Source organism: Hippopotamus amphibius, chromosome 3 (assembly GCF_030028045.1).
Source record: "Hippopotamus amphibius kiboko isolate mHipAmp2 chromosome 3, mHipAmp2.hap2, whole genome shotgun sequence".
Taxonomy (NCBI): Eukaryota; Metazoa; Chordata; class Mammalia; order Artiodactyla; family Hippopotamidae; genus Hippopotamus; species Hippopotamus amphibius.
Window position 1 is genome coordinate 113,599,255 of NC_080188.1, and position 19,751 is coordinate 113,619,005.

Genomic DNA, 19,751 nt, shown 5'->3' on the forward strand with positions numbered 1-19,751 from the left:
TGCTTTCAAGATGCACTCTGTGGAGATGCTTCACCCCATTCTGCAGTTTTTAAGTGATTTATGCAAAAGCATGAACAAAGGCTAATGTAAAATCCAAACCTCTTGTCAACTAGTGCAATTTTTTTCTCAGTATTTTTTCTCAAACATGTCCACCCAACTCTTTTAAAAAATTTTTGTTATACATCCTTCAAATAAAGGTCCTAGAGTTCAGGAGCCACCATCTGTTTATTCTACGCACTTCATTTTCTCATATAGGACGACACGCTCATGCTGCCACCTTACACAGTATTAGCACTTCGGGGCTACAGAATAAATGTTGTTGACTGCCCCCTGCCTCTGCAGATTGGACTTTTATCTTTTCTTCACTGGGTAAAAGGGAAAAGAAAATTGCAATAAGAATAAATTCCAGATTGAGTGATTATATAAGGTGGGCAGTAGATCATAGCAGGAGGGTGAGTGCATGGCAGTGAAGAGCTCGGGCTTTGGTGGGGTGGGGGCCCCACTCCAGCACTTGCTTACTGACCTTGGGTCAATTACTCAGCTCTAAGTCTCAGGTGCCTCATCTACCTGTAAAGCAGGAATAATAATAGAACATGACTCACAGGGTTGTGGTGAGAATTAGATAATTCTTACAGCAAACATCACAATTCCTGGAAGAGGATAACCACCTAATAAATGTGCTATCTATATCTATCTATATCTATCTATCTATCTATCTATCATCTATCTATCTATCATCTATCTATCTATCTATATCTATCATCTATCTATCATCTATCTATCATCTATCTATATCTATCATCATAATCATCATCCACATTAATATTATTTTTATTATTCAAAATCCACAGAAAAAACAAGAAGAAAAACAATGAAAACATAAATAATGAGATTTGGAAAATTTCCTCGGAGCAAAACAGTAGTTGTATTCGTAGATAGCCTTTTGATTTTCTAGATAGTTTTGCTTTGTGCATCAAGTATTTGCTGTGCCGGGCAATGCCAATTTATTGCAAGAGCTGTGGTCATTATCAAGTGGTTATTAGGGCATATTCTCCCCTTGAAGTTTATAGTGTTTGTATGGCTTACTTACACCAACACGACTTGGAATTTACAGAGTTGTTTAATGCTCAACAAAATGACTTTTAAATAAAGATTCAAAGTTCTATTTCCAGTTAAATAACTAGATTAAGCTACAGCTCACAGGGAGCTCCCATTCAAGTTGAGGGATATAAATGAACAGGTGAACAAATAAATAAAAGAGCTGAGTATTTATAACAACTATGAAGAATGAAGCAAGCTGAGGAAAGAAGCCTCAAAGAGAGCAGAGTGACTTTTATAAAGGAGTCCAGGGAAGGCCCAATGACTTCCCTAAGCAGATAACACTTAACAAGCAATCTGAAATGATTTGAGAAGTATTCCAGGCAGAGAAAAGAGCAAATATAAAGCCCCTGAGACAGAGGCATGCATGGTGCTGTCCAGGAACAGCAAGAAATCAGTGTGAATAAATCAGGGTGAATGGGTAGCAGAGTGATGACATGGTATAGCTCAACAAAAGGATCAATAGTGAAATCAGCCACTTAAAAGCATTTCTAAAAAAGAAAAGAACACTAATAATATCAGTGCATTAATTTTAACATAATGTGAAGAATTATTAGTCATAAGGTTAATGTAAAAAAAGGCTTAGAGTTCTCCCCACTTTTAGTCTAACATGGCTATTTATTTTTTTGGAAATTGTCATGTGAACATGCTTTCTCTTACCAAAACCCTCAGTAACAGCTCAAACATTAATTTATTAAGATGATGTAATTATTTACATCTGATTAAAATGTGTCAAAACCATTTATACTTTTTAAACAAATTTTATTAAAAAATAATTATCATATTTTTATACATTTTGGATGCTGGGGCCTGTTCCAAAACTAAAGAAATAAATAATATTTGACAAACTTTTATCTTCTACTCCCTATGTGGCTGTGTGTTGTTATGACATCAAGTAGGTCTAAGACAAATGAAATAATTTCTGTGGATTCCATGCCACTAAAAGAATAAACCTACAGAATACTTTGCCTTCTCAACAACCTTCTTGAATACGCTCTTGACCTCTTTATTCCTCAGGCTGTAGACTATGGGGGTCATCATGAGTAATGGGCACAGTATAGAACACAGGTACAATTTTGTCTGTGTCCATGGAATGACTGGAACTTGGCTGTGCATATGTGATGATGGCAGTCCCATAAAATATGGAAACTGAAACAAGGTGAGAAGCACAGGTAGATAAAGCCTTCTGGTATCCCTCACCTGATTGTATCTTCAAAACAGTAATAAATATGAGCAAGTAGGAAATCAAATACAAAAAAATATTAAAGCTCAAAATAAGAACAAGAATCAGCTCATTAATGTCTTTATCTGAACAAGTCAGAGTCATGATTGCTAGAATATCACAGAAAAGTGATGGACCACATTGAACCTATAGAAAGAGAGACAGGATGTGTCTCCAACATCAATAGCAGCAGTTAGAATACCATCAGCCATGGTACAGATGTACCTATGGCCAGATGAGCACACGCACTAGTCATGGTGCTGGTGTAATGTAGGGGTTTACACACTGCTGCATAGCGGTCATAGGCCACTGAGGCCAACAGGTAACTTTCCACAGTGGCAAAGACCACAAAAAAAAGAACATCTGAATAGCACATGAATTGTAGGAGATGACCTTGTCTTCTATAAGGAGTCCAGCCATCACCTGTGTGGTGATATTTGAGGAGTAACGAAAGTCCACCAGAAACAGGTTACTGAGGAAAAAGTATAAAGGGATGTGGAGATGAGAATCCAGGAGGATCAACATGGTAATCCCCAGGTTCCCACTCAGAGTGATGAGGTAAATGGGAGTGAACATTATAAAGAGTGGAACCTGCAGTTCTGTGGCAGTGGTTAATCCTAACAGGATGAACGCACTTGCCTCTGTATTATTTTCCGTTAAAGTGATTTGAGAATACAAGATGTGCTTTAGCAAAGAGAAGTAAAGGGACACACTAATGAACAAAAAATAGACATGTACAAGCATTATTTTATCACAGCAATCATATTTTTCCATCAATATTCACCATTTCAAAGCATGGGCATGAAAGCACAGTTTAGTGGTAACTTATCTATACAGTAATAGACTTTTTTAAAGCTCTTTATTGGAATATAATTGCTTTACACTGTTGTGCTAGTTTCTGTTGTACAACAAAGTGAATCAGCTGTATTTATACATATATTCCCATACCCCTCCCTCCCAAGACTCCTTCCCACCCTCCCTATCCCACCTCTCTAAGTCATCACCCATGATCGAGTTGATCTCCCCGTGTTATGCAGCAACTTCCTACTAGCTATCTATTTTACAGTTGGCAGTGTATATATGTCAATGCTACTCTCTCACTTCATCCCAGCTTCCCATTTGCCCCCCACCCCATGTCCTCAAGTCCCTTCTCTACATCTGCATCTTTATTCTTGCCCTCTTGCTGGGTTCATCAGTACCATTTTTTAGATTCCATATGTATGAGTTAGCATACGTTATTTGTTTTTCTCTTTCTGGTTTACTTCACTCTGTATGACAGTCTCTAGGTCCATCCACCTCACTACAAATAACTCAATTTCATTCCTATTTATGACTGAGTAATATTCCATTAATATATGTGCCACATCTTCTTTATCCATTCATCTGTTGATGGGCATTTAGGTTGCTTCCATGTCCTGGTTATTGTAAATAGTGCTGCAATGAACATTATGCTACATGTTTCTTTTTGGATTATGATTTTCTCTGGATATATGCCCAGTAGTGGGATTGCTGGGTCATATGGTAGTTCTATTTTTAGTTTTTAAAGGAACCTCCCTACTGTTTTCCATAGTGGCTGTATCAATTTGTATTCCCACCAACGGTGCTGGAGGGTTCCCTTTCCTCCACATCTTCTCCAGCATTTATTGTTTCTAGATTTTTTGATGATGGCCATTCTGACCTGTGTGAGGTGATACTTCATTGTGGCTTTGACTTGCAGTTCTCTAATGATCAGTGATGCTGAGCATCTTTTCATGTGTTTGTTGGCCATCTGTATGTCTTCTTTGGAGAAGTGTCTATTTAGGTCTTCCACCCATTTGTGGATTGGGTTATTTTCTGTTTTGGTATTAAGCTGCATGAGCTGCTTGTATACTTTGGAGATTAATCCTTCATCCGTTGCTTCATTGGTGAGTATTTTCTCCCATTCTGAGGGTTGTCTTCTTGTCTTGTTTATGGTTTCTTTCACTGTGCAAAAGCTTTTAAGTTTCATGAGGTCCCATTTGTTTATTCTTGATTTTATTTCTATTATTCTAGGAGGTGGGTCCAAAAGGATCTTGCTTGGATGTATGTCATAGAGTGTTCTGCCTATGTTTTCCTCTAGGAGTTTTATAGTGTCTGGCCTTACATTTAGGTCTTTAATCCACTTTGAGTTTATTTTTGTGTATGGTGTTAAGAAGTGTTCTAATTTCATTCTTTTACATGTAGCTGTCCAATTTTCCCAGAAGCGCTTATTGGAGAGGCTTTCTTTTCTGCATTGTATATTCTTGCCTCATTTGTCAAAGATAAGGTGCCCATATGTGCATGGATTTATCTCTGGGCTCTCTATTTTGTTCCATTGATCTATATTTCTGTTTCTGTGCCAGTACCATATTGTCTTGATCACTGTAGCCTTGTAGTATAGCTTGAAGTCAGGGAGCCTGATTCCTCTGGCTCCATCTTTCCTTCTCAAGATTGTTTTGGCTCTTTGGGGTCTTTTGCGTTTCCATACAAATCGTAAGATTTCTGGTTCTAGTTCTGTGAAAACTCGGTAATTTGATAGGGATTGCGTCGAATCGGTAAATTGCTTTGGGTAGTGTAGTCATTTTCGCAATGTTGATTCTTCCAATCCAAGAACATGATATGTCCCTCCATCTGTTTTTATCATCTTTGATTTCTTTCATCACTGCCTTATAGTTTTCTGCATAGAGGACTTTTGCCTTCTTAGGCAGGTTTATTCCTAAGTATTTTATTCTTTTTGTTGCAATGGTAAATGGGAGAGTTTCCTTAATTTCTGCTCTTCCATTGTTAGTGTATAGGAATGCAAGAGATTTCTGTGCATTAATTTTGTGTCCTGCTACTTTACTAAATTCATTGATTAGTGCTAGCAGTTTTCTGGTAGCATCTTTAGGGTTTTCTAGGTATAATATCATGTCATCTGCACAGACTGACAATTTTATTTCTTCTTTTCCAATTTGGATTCCTTTTATTTCATTTTCTTCTCTTATTGCTGTGGCTAAAACTTCCAAAACTATGTTGAATAATAGCTGTGAGAGTGGGCACCCTTGTCTTATTCCTGTTCTTAGAGGGAATGCTTTCAGTTTTTCACCATTTAGAATTAATAATAGACTTTTGAAGAGGAAGGGTCTTTATGGATGAAGTTCTTGATCTCATATATGAGTAAACTGAGCTGCAGGATAGGCTTATGAGCTGTCCAAGTCACATGCCTGGAATGAACCCATTTACTAAATCAGATCTTTTGAGTCTTCTAACAATTTACACTTCTACAGTGATCACATGCCAGGTGCTTTATATGTACATATTCATTTAATTCTCTTATCAATCCTATTATATTGATTAGTTATTTTCCCATTTGATATATATGGTAAGTTGACAACAAAGAGATTGAATAATACATTCAAGGTTACACAGGTATTAATGAACAAAGCCAAGCTTTAGACCCAAACAGAATTGTTCCCAACTTAAATGCTGTTAATAAATTTGAATTAGTTTTCATTTCATTCAGTTTACATTTAATTGTCTCTATTGTACTGAACTTAATGCATATAGTAGCATGAATGAATAATTCACAAATAAATGCATAGTAGATGCAGAGGGATAAATGCAGCATCAGAGGTGTGTACAACAAATAAAGCCAATTCTGAGGAGAAGGTATAGCGTTGGGTATAAAAACTTCGGCTCTGAGAAAACACGTGTATGTGTAAGAAATATCAGCCCTACCATTTACTACCTGGGAGACATTGGTCCTAACTTACCCCTAGTCTCATTTTATCTATCAGAAAATGAAAGTGGTGTTGAGAACTTCTAGCTATAATATTATGATTAGCATAGATCAATGGTCTCTGTGTTGATTTGGGAAATTCAGGTGACAGATGAAGATGGGTGGGTTTTGAAGTCTGATAGCCTTAATCTTTGACTTGCCTTTTCCTGCATACTGTCCACTCAGATACATTGTTTCCCCCTATATTTTTCACTCCGTCCTCTTGGCTGGGTCAATTATTTTGTGTGAGAACCCAGGCATCTTCAAGTCCTCTTTTTTTTTTTTTTCCATCTTTATTGGAGTATAATTGCTTTACAATGTTGTGTTAGTTTTCTGCTGTACAACAAAGTGAATCAGCTATGTATATACCTATATACCCATATCCCCTCCCTCTTGAGCCTCCTTCCCACCCTGCCTATCCCACCCCTCTAGGTTGTCACCGAGCACCGAATTGATCTCCTTGTGTTATGCAGTAGCTTCCCACTAGCTATCCATTTTACATTGGTAGTGTATATATGTCAGTGCTACTCTCTCACTTCGTCCCAGCCTCCCCTTCCCTCCGTGTGTCCTCAAGCCTGTTCTCTACATCTGCGTTTCTATTCCTGCCCTACCACTAGGTTCATCAGTACCATTTCTCTAGATTCCATATACATGTATATATGCATACAGTATTTGTTTTTCTCTTTTTGACTTCATTCTGTATGACAGACTCTAGGTCCATCTCCCTCACTGCAAATAACTCAATTTCATTCCTTTTTATGGCTGAGTAATGTCTTTCTTGAGATCCACATTTTAGCTTGTATTGAAAGTACTCCCCTTCTATCTTAGACTCATTCTTACCCTCATTCCTAACAGTACTTAGCTAGATAACAGATATTGAGGTACTGTATTGAGGGGGTGAAAATTCAGTTTTGGGTTGATGCTAATTTGCAGATCTATTCATGAGAAAGTGCAAATCTTTGCATTTTTCAGTAGGGGACTCATGAAAGATACCCATTCTTGGTAATCACTATTCTCTACCATCTTCCTGCCGGCCCTGAAACACAGCATTTTACATGTCTGCTCCTTAAGTTATTTGCGTTTGTCAATCCCTCACCCACATAGTAAAACAAGATGTATAGATATAGATGTAGATCTGTATATCTATACACATATATAAATTGCTATGTTTTATGATGACTAATAGATCTCCTGAGGTTAGTAATAGCTTAAATTTACTTATATGTAGTTTGTTTCATAGATGGAGAGATAGATATATAGATAATTGATGGTACTGATGATACATAGATAGATATAGCAGAAAGATACAGATTGTGCACGCACACACACATATAATCTACTTAATTTACAGTTTAAAATGTGCCTTCTTAAAATTTTACATTAGTATGAGATACAGTATTTAACATAAAACTCATGTCTAATTGATCCCAATGCCTGTGCCTTTAATCACTGCATTGTCAGATTTTCTAGATGAGCAAGTAATCAAAGGGTGAGATTGTGGGGAAATGATGCTGAAAATGCAGTAAGGATCTTGGTACTTTCATAATGACCCTTCTGGAGTCTAAAGAAGTATCGTTGCACCCCGTTTGGTTATCTATCCCTTCAATGACAAGTTAATGTATAGTGAAGAAAAAGAATCTACAACCTACTCAATCAGGCTATCATCTATTGTAGATCTTTACTGTGTTCTTAAGGAAAGCAATGTGGAATGTCATAGATATTATTCTCCTCTCTGCTGGTTAAAATGTTTTGTATTTAAATTCTATACTTACATCAATGTTTCAGGAAAAGGTTTTAAACAACCAGATATGAGGTCAAAGACTCAGAGAAGATGTAGCTTTTTCACTGCTTCCACATCAATTGCATTTTTCACTAAAAGTATGTATTGAATATAGATGCTTATCTTGCTCTTGAAAAGAGGAGAAAGGTAATCCTGAAATGTGGATCTGAAATTAGAAATTCAGCCCTAGAAGAATGTATAAAGAATACAGGAGAAACTCTCTCTTATGTAATGGTCAAAAGGTTCCAAGGTCCTTGAAGCACGAAGAGATGAAGAAAAGATCATTATTATTGAGCTAGGAAGCCTGGGTTTCAGTATTGCACCTACCGTGGATTTTTCTGGGTACTCAGAAAATTATTTACCTTTGTTGATCTTATTTTCTTTTTTGATGATATAGAGATAATAAAATTCTCTCTCCCACACACTTTACAGAATTGTATCTGTAAATAACACATGAAAGTAAATACATAAAAGGTCTTAAGAAGTGTTTATACCATATGACCCAGCAAACCCACTACTGGGCATATACCCAGAGAACACCATAATTCAAAGAGACACATGCACTCCAATGTTCACTGCAGCACTATTTACAATAGCCAGGACATGGAAGCAATCTAAATGTCTATCAACAGATGAATGGATAAAAAAAATGTGGTACATATATGCAATGGAATATTACTCAACTATAGAAAGCAATGAAACTGGGACATTTTTAGAGACATGGATGGACTTGGAGACTGTCATACAGAGTGAAGTGAGTCAGAAAGAGAAAAACAAATATCATATATTGACACATATATGTGGACTATAGAAAAATGGTACAAATCAACCAGTTTGCAAGGCAGAAATAGAGACACAGATGTAGAGAACAAACATGTGTACCCCAAGTGGGGAAAGCGGGGAGGGTTGGGGGGGAATGAATTGGGAGATTGGGATACCAAATTGTACACTCTAAACATATGCAGTTTATTGTATGTTAACTGCATCTCAATAAAAGTTCTTTAAAAAAAAGTGTTTAACTTTTTCAACATGAATCAATTTAATTTTTATCTCAGTGTTTTCCCTGCCTGTGGTTTCAGACTCACTGCAAATACTCAGTTTGGGGAGATGCTGGTATGTACTAAAATATAAATATTCATTTCAATAAATTATGACCAAATGAACTCTGCGTACACTCTGGTCAATTTTAAAATTATCTCAAGTGGAGTCATGATGGGATTTCAGAGACTAAAGAATGAGAAAAAGAAGAAAATTGTACAGGCATGGAACTCTCAGGGGAACAGGGCCCTTGTGAAGGCAATCACTTCTCCTCATCCCACTTGATGTGGGGAAGAAACAGTTAAACAGTGTGCAGGCACATAATTTGATAAGTTGAATAGCACATACATATATTTGCAGTCTTGCTGTGTTTTATCCCCCCATTTGAAAATATAAGATGCCTTTAACATAAGTCAAGAGTGGTTTTGTTTAATTAATTTACATTTAAAAAAATTTTTGATACTTTAAATATATTTCTAAAAATTAAGTTTGTTTTCTATCTGCCACATTTTTTCTTATGTTTTCTCTCTTCCATTCTTTTTAGTTACACCTAAATGTTAGGCTACTAAAATTTTAAGAAATTGATAAATAACATTCATGTTTTCCCTTCCTGAGTTTACAAAAGACAGACAGATATGACACCTGTGTCAGATGGAGAATAAATTCTGCCTTAATTCTGATGTCAATTTGAAAGTTAGATCTGTAGGCAGATGGGCTTCTTTACTCCTCCAAACTACCCTCCTGTAGCCAATGCTGACGGTGCTTTACTGATATCCCCTTGGCACTCATTGTCCCCATACAGACCCGTGCATGCACTGAAAATATTTGAAAGAAAATTCTAAAGGTTTCCAAAAAGCAAAATGAATTTTTCACATAACAGCAACTATTTACATAGCATTTGCATTGTATTAGATATTATAACTAATCTAAAGATGATTTAAAGTATAAGAGAGGATGTGCATGGGTTATATACCAATACTATACCATTTTTTAAAGTGATTTGAGCATCTGTGTATTTTGGTATCTGTGGTGGTCCCTAGAACCAATCCTCAATGAATATGGAGAGATGACTAATATAAAAGATCTTGTGTTTTTAATTTCAAATTCCACTTGTTCATTGCCAGTACATAGAAAAGTGACAGAATTTTGTGTATCAACCTTGCATCCTATAGCCTTGCTATAATCATTTATTAGTCCCAGGAGTTTTTTTTTCTATTCTTTCATATTTTCTATATAGATAATCACATTATCTGTGAACAAAAGCAGTTTCTATTTCTTCCTTCCCAATCTGTCTCCCTTTTATATCATTTCCTTATCTTACTACATTAGCTAGGACTTCCAGTACAGTTTCAAAAGAAATGGTGAAAAAGGACATTCCTGATCTTAATGAGAAATCTATTTTCTTATCATTATGTTAGCTATAGACATTTTGTAAATAGTCTCTATCAAGTTGAGCAAGCTGACCTATATTCTTATTTTCTCAGAAGTTTTAAACTTGAATGGGTGCTGAATATTGTGAAAAGCTTTTTATTTATTAATATGATAATGCATGTTGTCTTTTTTAGCCTGTTTATGTAATGGATGACATTAACTGATTTTCAAATGATGGACATCTTTGCATGCCTGTGATAAATCCCAGGTGGCTATGGTGTATAATTCTTTTTATACATTGACTTTGATCTGTTAATATTTTTTGAGAGTTTTTACATCTATGTTTTTGAAAGGTGTTGGTCTGTAGCTTTTTTTGTTGTAATATCTTTCTCTGGCTTTGGCATTAGGATAATGCTGGCTTCATAGAATAAGTTAAGAAGTATTTCCTCTGCTTCTATCCTCTGAAAGAAATTGCAGAAAATAGGTGTAAACTTTTTTCTCTAAATCTTTGGTAGGATTCAGTAAACGCATCTGGACCTGATGATTTCTGTTTTGGAAACTTGCTAACTGCTAACTTCTTTAATAGATTTAGGCCTATTGAGATTGTCTGTTTCTTCTTGTGTGATTTTGGCAAACTATGACTTTCAGGGAAAGTTTCAAATTTCATCTAGGTTATCAAATCTGTGGGCACAGAGTTCTTACTAGCATTCTTTTATTATCCTTTTAATGCCCATAGAATCTGAAATGATGTTCCTGCTTTCATTTCAGATATGAGTAATTTGCATCCTCTTTCTTTTTGTCTTAGCCTGGTTGGATGCTTATTGATTTTATTAATCTTTTCTAAGAACTTGCTTTTAGTTTCAGTGATTTTTTATTGATTTCTTGTTTTCATTTTCACTGATTTCTGCTCTGATTCTTATTATTTATTTTCTTCTGCTTACTTTGGATTTAATTTATTCTATTTTTCTAGTTTCCTAAGGTGGAAACTTAGATTATACATTTTAAGTCTCTCTTTTTTTCCCAGTATATACACTCAATGCTATAAATTTCCTTCTAAACACTGCTTACTCTGCATCCCACAAATTTTGATACGTTGTGTTTTCGTTTTCATTTAGCTCAAAATATTTTAAAATTTCTCTTGCGATTTATTCTTTGATCCATTTTTAAATTCTTTAATCTCCACATATTTTATTATTATGTATTTTATTTCCAAGATTTCTTATTGGTTTCCTTTTCATAGTGTGTGCTGCTGACTGATAACCACATATTTTTCTTTCATTTATTTCCAGCTCTCAAATGATGTAAAATCCATGCAGAATGGTCTAAAATTCTTAATCTTAATTGTCATTTCAAAAATGCAGTTCAAGTTAACTAGCTTTTCTGAGTGTCACTTTCCTAATCCAAATAATTGGCATGATAACATTTTTTCCCATTAAATTAGATGAATGGGATAAATTAGGCTATATTGAATATTTAATTTAATTTCTGTTTTACAGCAAGTACTCATTAATATTTATACTACTATTTCTACTAGTACTACTACTACTAGTACTAATAAAACTCCTGGCACTACTACTACAGTGGTATTGTATTGATAAAAGTATGAAGTAATAAAAAATGCTATAAATGTAAAATATAATCATATTGTAATACTAATGATTAAAATATAAGGTTCAACCAAAAATTCATTTAGAGATTGAATGAGGGAATGAGAGAGAGAGCAAGAGAGAGAGAGAAAGAGAGAAAAGATGGAAACTTAAGAGAAGAGTTAGAAAGAACAATTTGTCAGATTGTAAATGTAGTGTAATCATTTAAGAGAAGACACCCAGAGATCATTTACCCAAGTATATTGCAAGGACTAGTTAATCTAACACTTTTCCTAGACTGTATAAATAAGTGTGATTAGCAAGTTAGATGAATGCGGCCTTGAGAACATTATTGCCACTCCTTGAAACCCAGCTTCATGTCCTGTTAAAAACCCAGTTCATTTAATTCCCAGGATGCTTATTTTGCAAAGCTATATAGATTAAATTTAAACATATTTATAAACCTTCTAACACAATGCCTGATAAGAAGAAAATTTTTCAGCTTCAGTTCCCTTCCTATTCTTCTCATTCTCCTCTAGCTGTCTCTGCACATACACCAAATTTTAGAACAATTGCTCACTTTATAAGAAAAATGTATATGCGCCCCCAATTAAAAAAATGTTTGCCTACATCTAACTCTCAAGGCATATCCTGAATCACTTTGATCTAATTCACTCACATAAACAAAGCATATTGAATCCCAGTTATGTACCAAGGGAGATGTTTGTTACTATTATTACAAAGTAAATAACATGAGTCTTTACTTATTATGTGGATGGAGACAGCAAGAACTACACATCAGCATTCCAAAAGTGATAAATACTGTAATCAAATATCAGTGTGTTATTAAATCACCTTGAAAGTTTTCAGAATGTGTCAGAATACCCTAGTGACCATGAAGTTTCTTCCTTCTGTGAGTTATCATATTGGGCCCAAACACCGAAACGTGCATCGGATTACACTTATTTTTAGAAACAATTAACTTCTAATATTCCTCTGATATACAAAGCGTGGCTAATGCATTACCCAAAAATCTCTTATTTGCACTCCTAGGTATAAAGGGACAAACTTTTTTTCATCAAGCAATTTAGAGGTATGGAGATATGGTTAATGTTGTCTTACAAAACACTCGACCAATTCCAATCCTAGTTCTATTGATAAACAGCTGTGTATGATGGTTACAGACCTGCCATGGCCTGATTTTCTTAATTCACAAGATAAAAAACCCTCTTCATCTACCTCATGGGTTTTTATCCTGCTCTCATGTGACAATGGGTATGAAAGTTCTTTGAAAAGCACACTAATTTTTTGGTTTTGTTTTATATTTTTCATTTGTTTAAATTTACTTTTATTTTTTGCTCTGTTGGATCTTCATTGCTGCACAGGCTTTCACTAGTTTCAGTGAGCAGAGGCTACTCTTTGTTGCGGTGTGCAGGCTTCTCAGTACAGTGACTTTTCTTTTGTTGCGAAGCACAGGCTCTAGGCATGTGGGTTTCAGTAGTTGTGGTGGGTGGGCTCAGTAGTTGTGGCTCATGGGCTCTGGAGTGCAGGTTCAGGAGTTGTGCCACACGGGCTCAGTTGCCCCAAGGCATGTGGGATCTTCCTGAAGCAGGGATTGAACTCATGTCCCATCCATTGTCAGGAGAATTCTTCACCACTGTGCCACCAGGGAAGTCCCAACACTAATATTTTAAAATCAGACAATCTGAGTCATTATTTTCTGTTGTCTATCTCATCTCTTCTTGATTATTGCTTCATATTTTGTATCTGGTTAATTTTTGTAATTTCTGTTTCTTTATTAATATTCTCTATTTTTTGAGACTTCATTCTTCTGACTTCCCTTAGTTTGTTGTCTAAGATTTCATTTAGTTCTTTGAGTATATTTAAGATATTTGTCTTAAAGTGCTAAAAAACAGAAACTGGCACAACATTGTAAAGCAATTCTATTCCAATAAAGAGCTGAAAAAAAATAAAGTGCTGAAAAATAAAGAATACTTATGAATGAAATTTTAAAAATGAGTGCAATGATATACATGTTCACAAATTGGGAGAATTAAAGTTGACTGCATTGCAGACCTCATGCAATCACCACTGAAGCCCAAGGGGAAAAGGGTAAATCTTCACATAGTGATATAAATTTATATGGAATTATGAAACTTGAAAGTAGACAAAATAATAATGAAAAAAACAAAGGAGGAGAATGAAAATTATCCTCATTTCATGACTTGCTGTAGCAGATAGCATTCAAGACAGTATGGCATTAGGGGAAAGATGGACACATGAATCAACAGAACAGATAATAACATCAAAAATATAACATCCACAAATATGTAATCAAATGATTTTTGTGGAAGGTGCAAAGGAAAGTGAATGGAGAAAATATACTTTTTTCAACAAATTTCACTGCAATGGTTGTCAGTCCATATACAAAAAAAAAAAAAGAACTAAATGTTAAATATTTTTAGAAGTTTTATTAAGGTTAAAAATTGCCAAACTAAAAGCAACCAGTTGCATTTCCAAGAGTGAATAATTAAACAAACTGTAGTACATCTTACATTGGAAGACTATTCAGTGATAAAATGGAACATTATTGATTCATGCAACAATATGGATGAATCTGCAGGGGATTTTTAAAATGAAAGAAGCAAGACCTAATGCTCTATATTGTGTGATTCCATTCATATAACATAGGTATGGAAGAAAGCTCAGTGATTTGCTAGGGTTGGGGAAAAGTAGGGAGTGGTTGTCTATAAAAAAGTTGGAATGGGAAATTTTAAGGTAATACAAGCATTCTTCATGATACCAGGCTGGTGAACATACAACTATACATTTGTTAAAATCCATAGAACTCTATCTAGTAAAGAGTGAAATTTAATATATGCAAATTTAAAAGAATCAGCCAGAAACACAGAAGAATCTCAGAAGTGAACACAGACTGTTAAAAAAAATTAATTGTACTGCAAATGACTGAACCTCATTGAAGGGAGATGGGGAAAAAAAAGATGAGCTGATTTAAGTAACGTTGGAAAATAGTGCATTGATAGCGAACTGCAAGGGTAAAAGCAAACAAACAAACAAAAACCTATAGAAATACTGTTCTTTAGTTACTACTGTTGTTCCTCAAGGGGGTATAGATCAACAATTTTCGAACTGCTTTACTCGTAAACTGGAGTCACACGAATAAATTAATGAATAGGAACGGAGAGCCAAATTTCTCACTCTCAGAGATGGAAGTTACAGATAAGAAAGGGGAAAAGTTAGGATGAAATAGATTAGAATCAGAGACATCAGGGTGTACTCATATTTAACTTACAACAGGTATGATGGATGGGTAGAGAAAGAAGAATGATTATGAATGTATACAGACTCTCTCTCTCTCATGTATGTATATACACACATATATTTCCTACCTCTGTAGAAAAAGGGTCTAGAAGTGAAACTCCAATATAAGTAATCATATTCAGCATGAAAATCTTGGGTTTTAAATACTATTCATTTCCTCCATTTTTCTTATACTCTGGCTATCTTATCCTTTGAAAATTGTGAAATGAGCATGTTGGTTCTATAAAATGACTCAGTCAAGACAGAAATATTAATTCATTTAAGATGCTTTATTTATCTCTTGATGAAATGTGCTACCCCAAATCACATACTTTCATTTAACAGTATATCACTTTTATTCTCAAATTAGGACTCTTAGGATAGTACTCAACTAAAGAAATAAAAAAAATTACACACAAATGTATATTCTAATGCATGAATTAAATATTTTAATTATTATTAAAACCAAGCAATATTTCATTTAATTCTGTCAAACTGCTCACTCTTGGGGCACATGTGCTTTGTACATGGTCTCGTTTGTGTTCCTATTTGTGTGTATTTGCATTGATGTGAGAGAAAAAAAAAGGATGCAGAATAAGTGAATGAAACAATATCCTTAATAAGGTTTCAGACTAGTCAGCCCCAAGACATCTTAGCTATTCTTGTTCAGGTATTATATTTCTGGACATAGTATTTCATTTTTTTTTCAGAACAAGAGACTTTCTATTGGAAAGGATATCACTTCAAGAACTTAATTTTACTTTAGGATTAATGAAACTAGGTTACTGCACATTGTACAGTGTTGAAATCATAATCTTAGTGATAATTTTGCCACTAAAACAAGCCTCTTGAATGCACTCTTGACCTCCTTGTTCCTCAGGCTGTAGACCACAGGATTCAGCATGGGGATGATCATAGCATAGAACACAGATGCCACTTTGTCTGTGTCCATGGAATGGCTGGAGCTGGTCCGTAAGTACATGAAGATAATCGTTCCATAGAAGATGGAAACGGCAGTGAGGTGGGAAGCACAGGTGGACAAAGCCTTATGGTACCCTGCAGAGGACTGCATCTTCAGGACGGTGATAAATATGAACATGTAGGATATCAAGATAACCAGGAGAGCAAAAAAGATGTTGAAGCTCACTACATAAACAAGAACCAGCTCACTAACGTGTCTATCAGAGCAAGAGAGAACCATGACTGCTGGAACATCACAGAAAAAGTGATGGACCACATTGGACCTGCAGAAAGAGAGACTGAACGTGTCTCCAACGTGGATGGAGGCATTCAGGAAACCACAGACATAGGAGCCTGTGGCCAGACAAGCACACACACTTGTTGTCATGGTGGTGGTGTAATGTAGGGGTGTGCACACGGCTGCATAGCGGTCATAAGCCATTGAGGCCAAGAGATAATTTTCCACAGTGGCAAATGCTATAAAAAAGAACATCTGGGCAGCACACGCATGGTAGGAGATGACCTTGTCTCCTGGAATGAATCCAGCCATGACTGTGGGAGTGACAGCTGAAGGGTAACAGAAGTCCACTAGAGACAAGTTACTGAGGAAAAAGTACATGGGAGTGTGGAGTTGAGAGTCCAAGAGAATCAACATAATCATCCCCAGATTCCCAATGAGAGTGGTGAGGTAGATGAGGCTGAAGATTATGAAGAGGGGAACCTGTAGTTCTGGGTCATTGGTTAGTCCTAGGAGAATGAGCTGTGTCACTTCTGTTCTGTTTTTCATCAATGTAGAGAATCAAAATGCTCTGTGGAGAAGACAGAAGCAGTCATCAACAGAGGAACAAATTGTAAAGCGTACATGCAATACGTATTATTTTATTATAGTAACTTCTCTGTCTAGATTCTCCAAATAAAGATAGGCATGTCAACAAAACTTAGTCCATTAATTGTATATAGATTTATGCACTGTTGAATCTGAAGGATCTTCGTGGATCATCTCCTTAATTTTTAAAGTTTATACATTTGTAAACTGAGATATAGAAAATTAACTTGAGAAATACCTTGTCCGGAATATCTGCCAATTCACTTTTTTCCAAGTCTAGCAAAAACCTATACCTGCATGTTGCTCCTCTGTCAGGAACTTCTGCAGACAATTTCATTGTATATTAATTATATCCTTTCAAGAACATCATGAATTTGATTTGATATTGCATTTATTTAAATCATAATGCATAAGAGGTTGAGTACCTTTTTTATATTTAAAAGAGTGTTAATTGACAAGCCAAGGACTTCCTTGGTGGTCCACTGGTTAAGACTCTGTGCTCCCAAAGCACAGAGGGCACAGGTTCGATCCTGGTCGGTGAACTAAGATCCCACATGCTATGTGGTAAGGCCAAAAATAATAAGAAGAAAAATAAAAAATAAAATATATACCAATAAAAAAATTGGTAAGCCATGCTTTGGACCCAAGCCAATCTTTGAAATCACATTGAGTGGCTCCCTTTATTATATTTAAATCAACTTGGATTTAACTCAATCCATAATTACTCATTGTGTTCATTGGTCCAAACTTTTGATGTTTCATAGTGAAGTAACTGAGAGATATGTGCACAGTGCGCATGGTGGGATAACTGGAACAGCAGGGTCAGCACAACCAGCAGAGGCAATTCTGAGAGGGAGACAGAGCATTGTGTACGGAGCTGAGGCTCTGGGATCAGCCCTACCATTCATCACCTGGGAGTAATCCTAACCTAACTCAACTGAACCTTATATTTCCATATGCAAAATTAAAACAGCAATGACCCTACTTTATAATACTACTGTGAAAATTCAATAAGGTAATACATTTTTTAAAGCTCTTTATTGGAATATAATTGCTTTACACTGTTGTTCTAATTTTTGAGGTACACCAAAGTGAATCAGCTGTATTTATACATATATCCCCATATCCCCTCCCTCCTGCGACCCCCTCCCACCCTCCTTATCCTGGTCCTCTAAGTCATCACCCATCATTGAGTTTATCTCCCTATGTTATGCACGAACTTCCCACTAGCTATCTATTTTACATTTGGTAGTGTATATATGTCAATGCTACTCTCTCACTTCGTCCCAGCTTCCCCTTTGCCCTTCCCACTCTGTGTCCTCAAGTCCATTCTCTACATCTACATCTTTATTCTTGCCCTGTCAGTGGGTTCATCAGTACCGTTTTTTTTAGATTCCACGTGTATGCATTAGCATACCGTATTTGTTTTTCTCTTTCTGGCTTACTTCACTCTGTAGGACAGACTCTAGGTCTATCCACCTCATTACAAATAACTCAATTTCATTCTTTTTTTATGGCTGAGTAATATTCCATTATATATATATGTGCCACATCTTCTTTATCCATTCATCTGTTGATGGGCATTTAGGTTGCTTCCATGTCCTGGTTATTGTAAATAGTGCTGCAATGAACATCATGGTACATGTTTCTTTTTGGATTATGGTTTTCTCGGGGTATATGCCCAGGAGTGGGATTGCTGGGTCATATGGTAGTTCCATTTTTAGTTTTTTAAGGAACCTCCATGCTGTTCTCCATAGTGTCTGTACCAACTTACATTCCCACCAATAGTGCAGGAGGGTTCCCTTTTCTCCACACCTTCCCCAGCATTTATTGTTTCTAGATTTTTCGATGAAGATAATACATTTAAAAAAAGTGTAAAGCTGGATAGTTAGCACAGTCTGATGAGTGATATTTATAATATTATTATGAGGGTGGGATGCTTGTCTTTGTGTTGATTTGGGGAAAATCGGTGGTGACTGGAGGGCTTCAGAGGTGCGTAAGTTTTAAAGTCTTACAGCCTTCCCCTTTATTTGCCTCTTCTCACACACTGAGATTGACTGTGCTCTCCAGAGTTTCTCAGGCTGTCCTTGCTTCACCCAATTGACTGTTTCAGTCATTCCACGTGAGCCATTCCTCTGCTTAATTTCTACCTTGAAACACATATTTTAGCTTGGAACAGTCCCTTCTTCTTACACTCATTTGTTCTCTCGTTATTGTCATCTCATAGCAGAATCACAGAGGTCAAGGATGGAAAGTCCCTTGTTGGTGGGCTGTCTTTATCCTGTAGATCTGTTTTGGTGGCAAACACTGTGCTGTAAAACATTTTATTAGAATCTGTTCTTGTGTAAGAACAGTATTTTATATGCTTTCCTTTGAATTGGAAGCCTTTGGAAGGGCATCTATCTTCTGCTAACATCTTTCTCCTAAGACTTTTTTTTAAGCTCTTTATTGGAATATAATTGCTTTACACTCTTGTACCAACTTATGAGGTACACCAAAGTGAATCAGCTGTATTTACACATATATGCCCGTATCCCCTCCCTCCTGTGACTCCCCGCCACCCTCCCCATCCCAGCCCTTTAGGGCATCACCCATCACCGAGTTGATCTCCCTGTGTTATACAGCAACTTCCCACTAGCTACCTATTTTACAGTTGGTAGTATATATATATCTATGCTACTCTCTCACTTCATCCCAGCTTCCCCTTTGCCCCCCGCCCCCCCCCCCCCAGCCCCGTGTCCTCCAGTCCATTCTCTGTATCTACATCCTTATTCTTGTCCTGTCACTGGGTTCAT

The 19,751-nt window shown here is 36.1% G+C and overlaps 1 protein-coding gene and 1 pseudogene across 2 annotated transcripts; both read right to left on the reverse strand.

The window, feature by feature from the left end:
* Positions 1-2,037: 2,037 nt before the first annotated feature.
* LOC130848699 (olfactory receptor 5B17-like) lies at positions 2,038-3,064 on the reverse strand (annotated as a pseudogene).
* Positions 3,065-15,330: 12,266 nt separating this feature from the next.
* LOC130849436 (olfactory receptor 5B3-like) lies at positions 15,331-16,917 on the reverse strand. 2 transcript variants are annotated; one of them, XM_057728322.1, is made up of 2 exons: positions 16,016-16,917; positions 15,331-15,358 (listed from the first exon to the last, which is right to left on the reverse strand). In XM_057728322.1, exons 1-2 carry the CDS (start codon positions 16,915-16,917, stop codon positions 15,331-15,333), a joined length of 930 nt encoding a protein of 309 aa, XP_057584305.1. The 2 variants fall into 2 exon arrangements, with proteins under 2 accessions (XP_057584305.1, XP_057584304.1); XM_057728321.1 differs by lacking the exon at positions 15,331-15,358 and having other exon boundaries at positions 15,979-16,917.
* Positions 16,918-19,751: the final 2,834 nt, after the last annotated feature.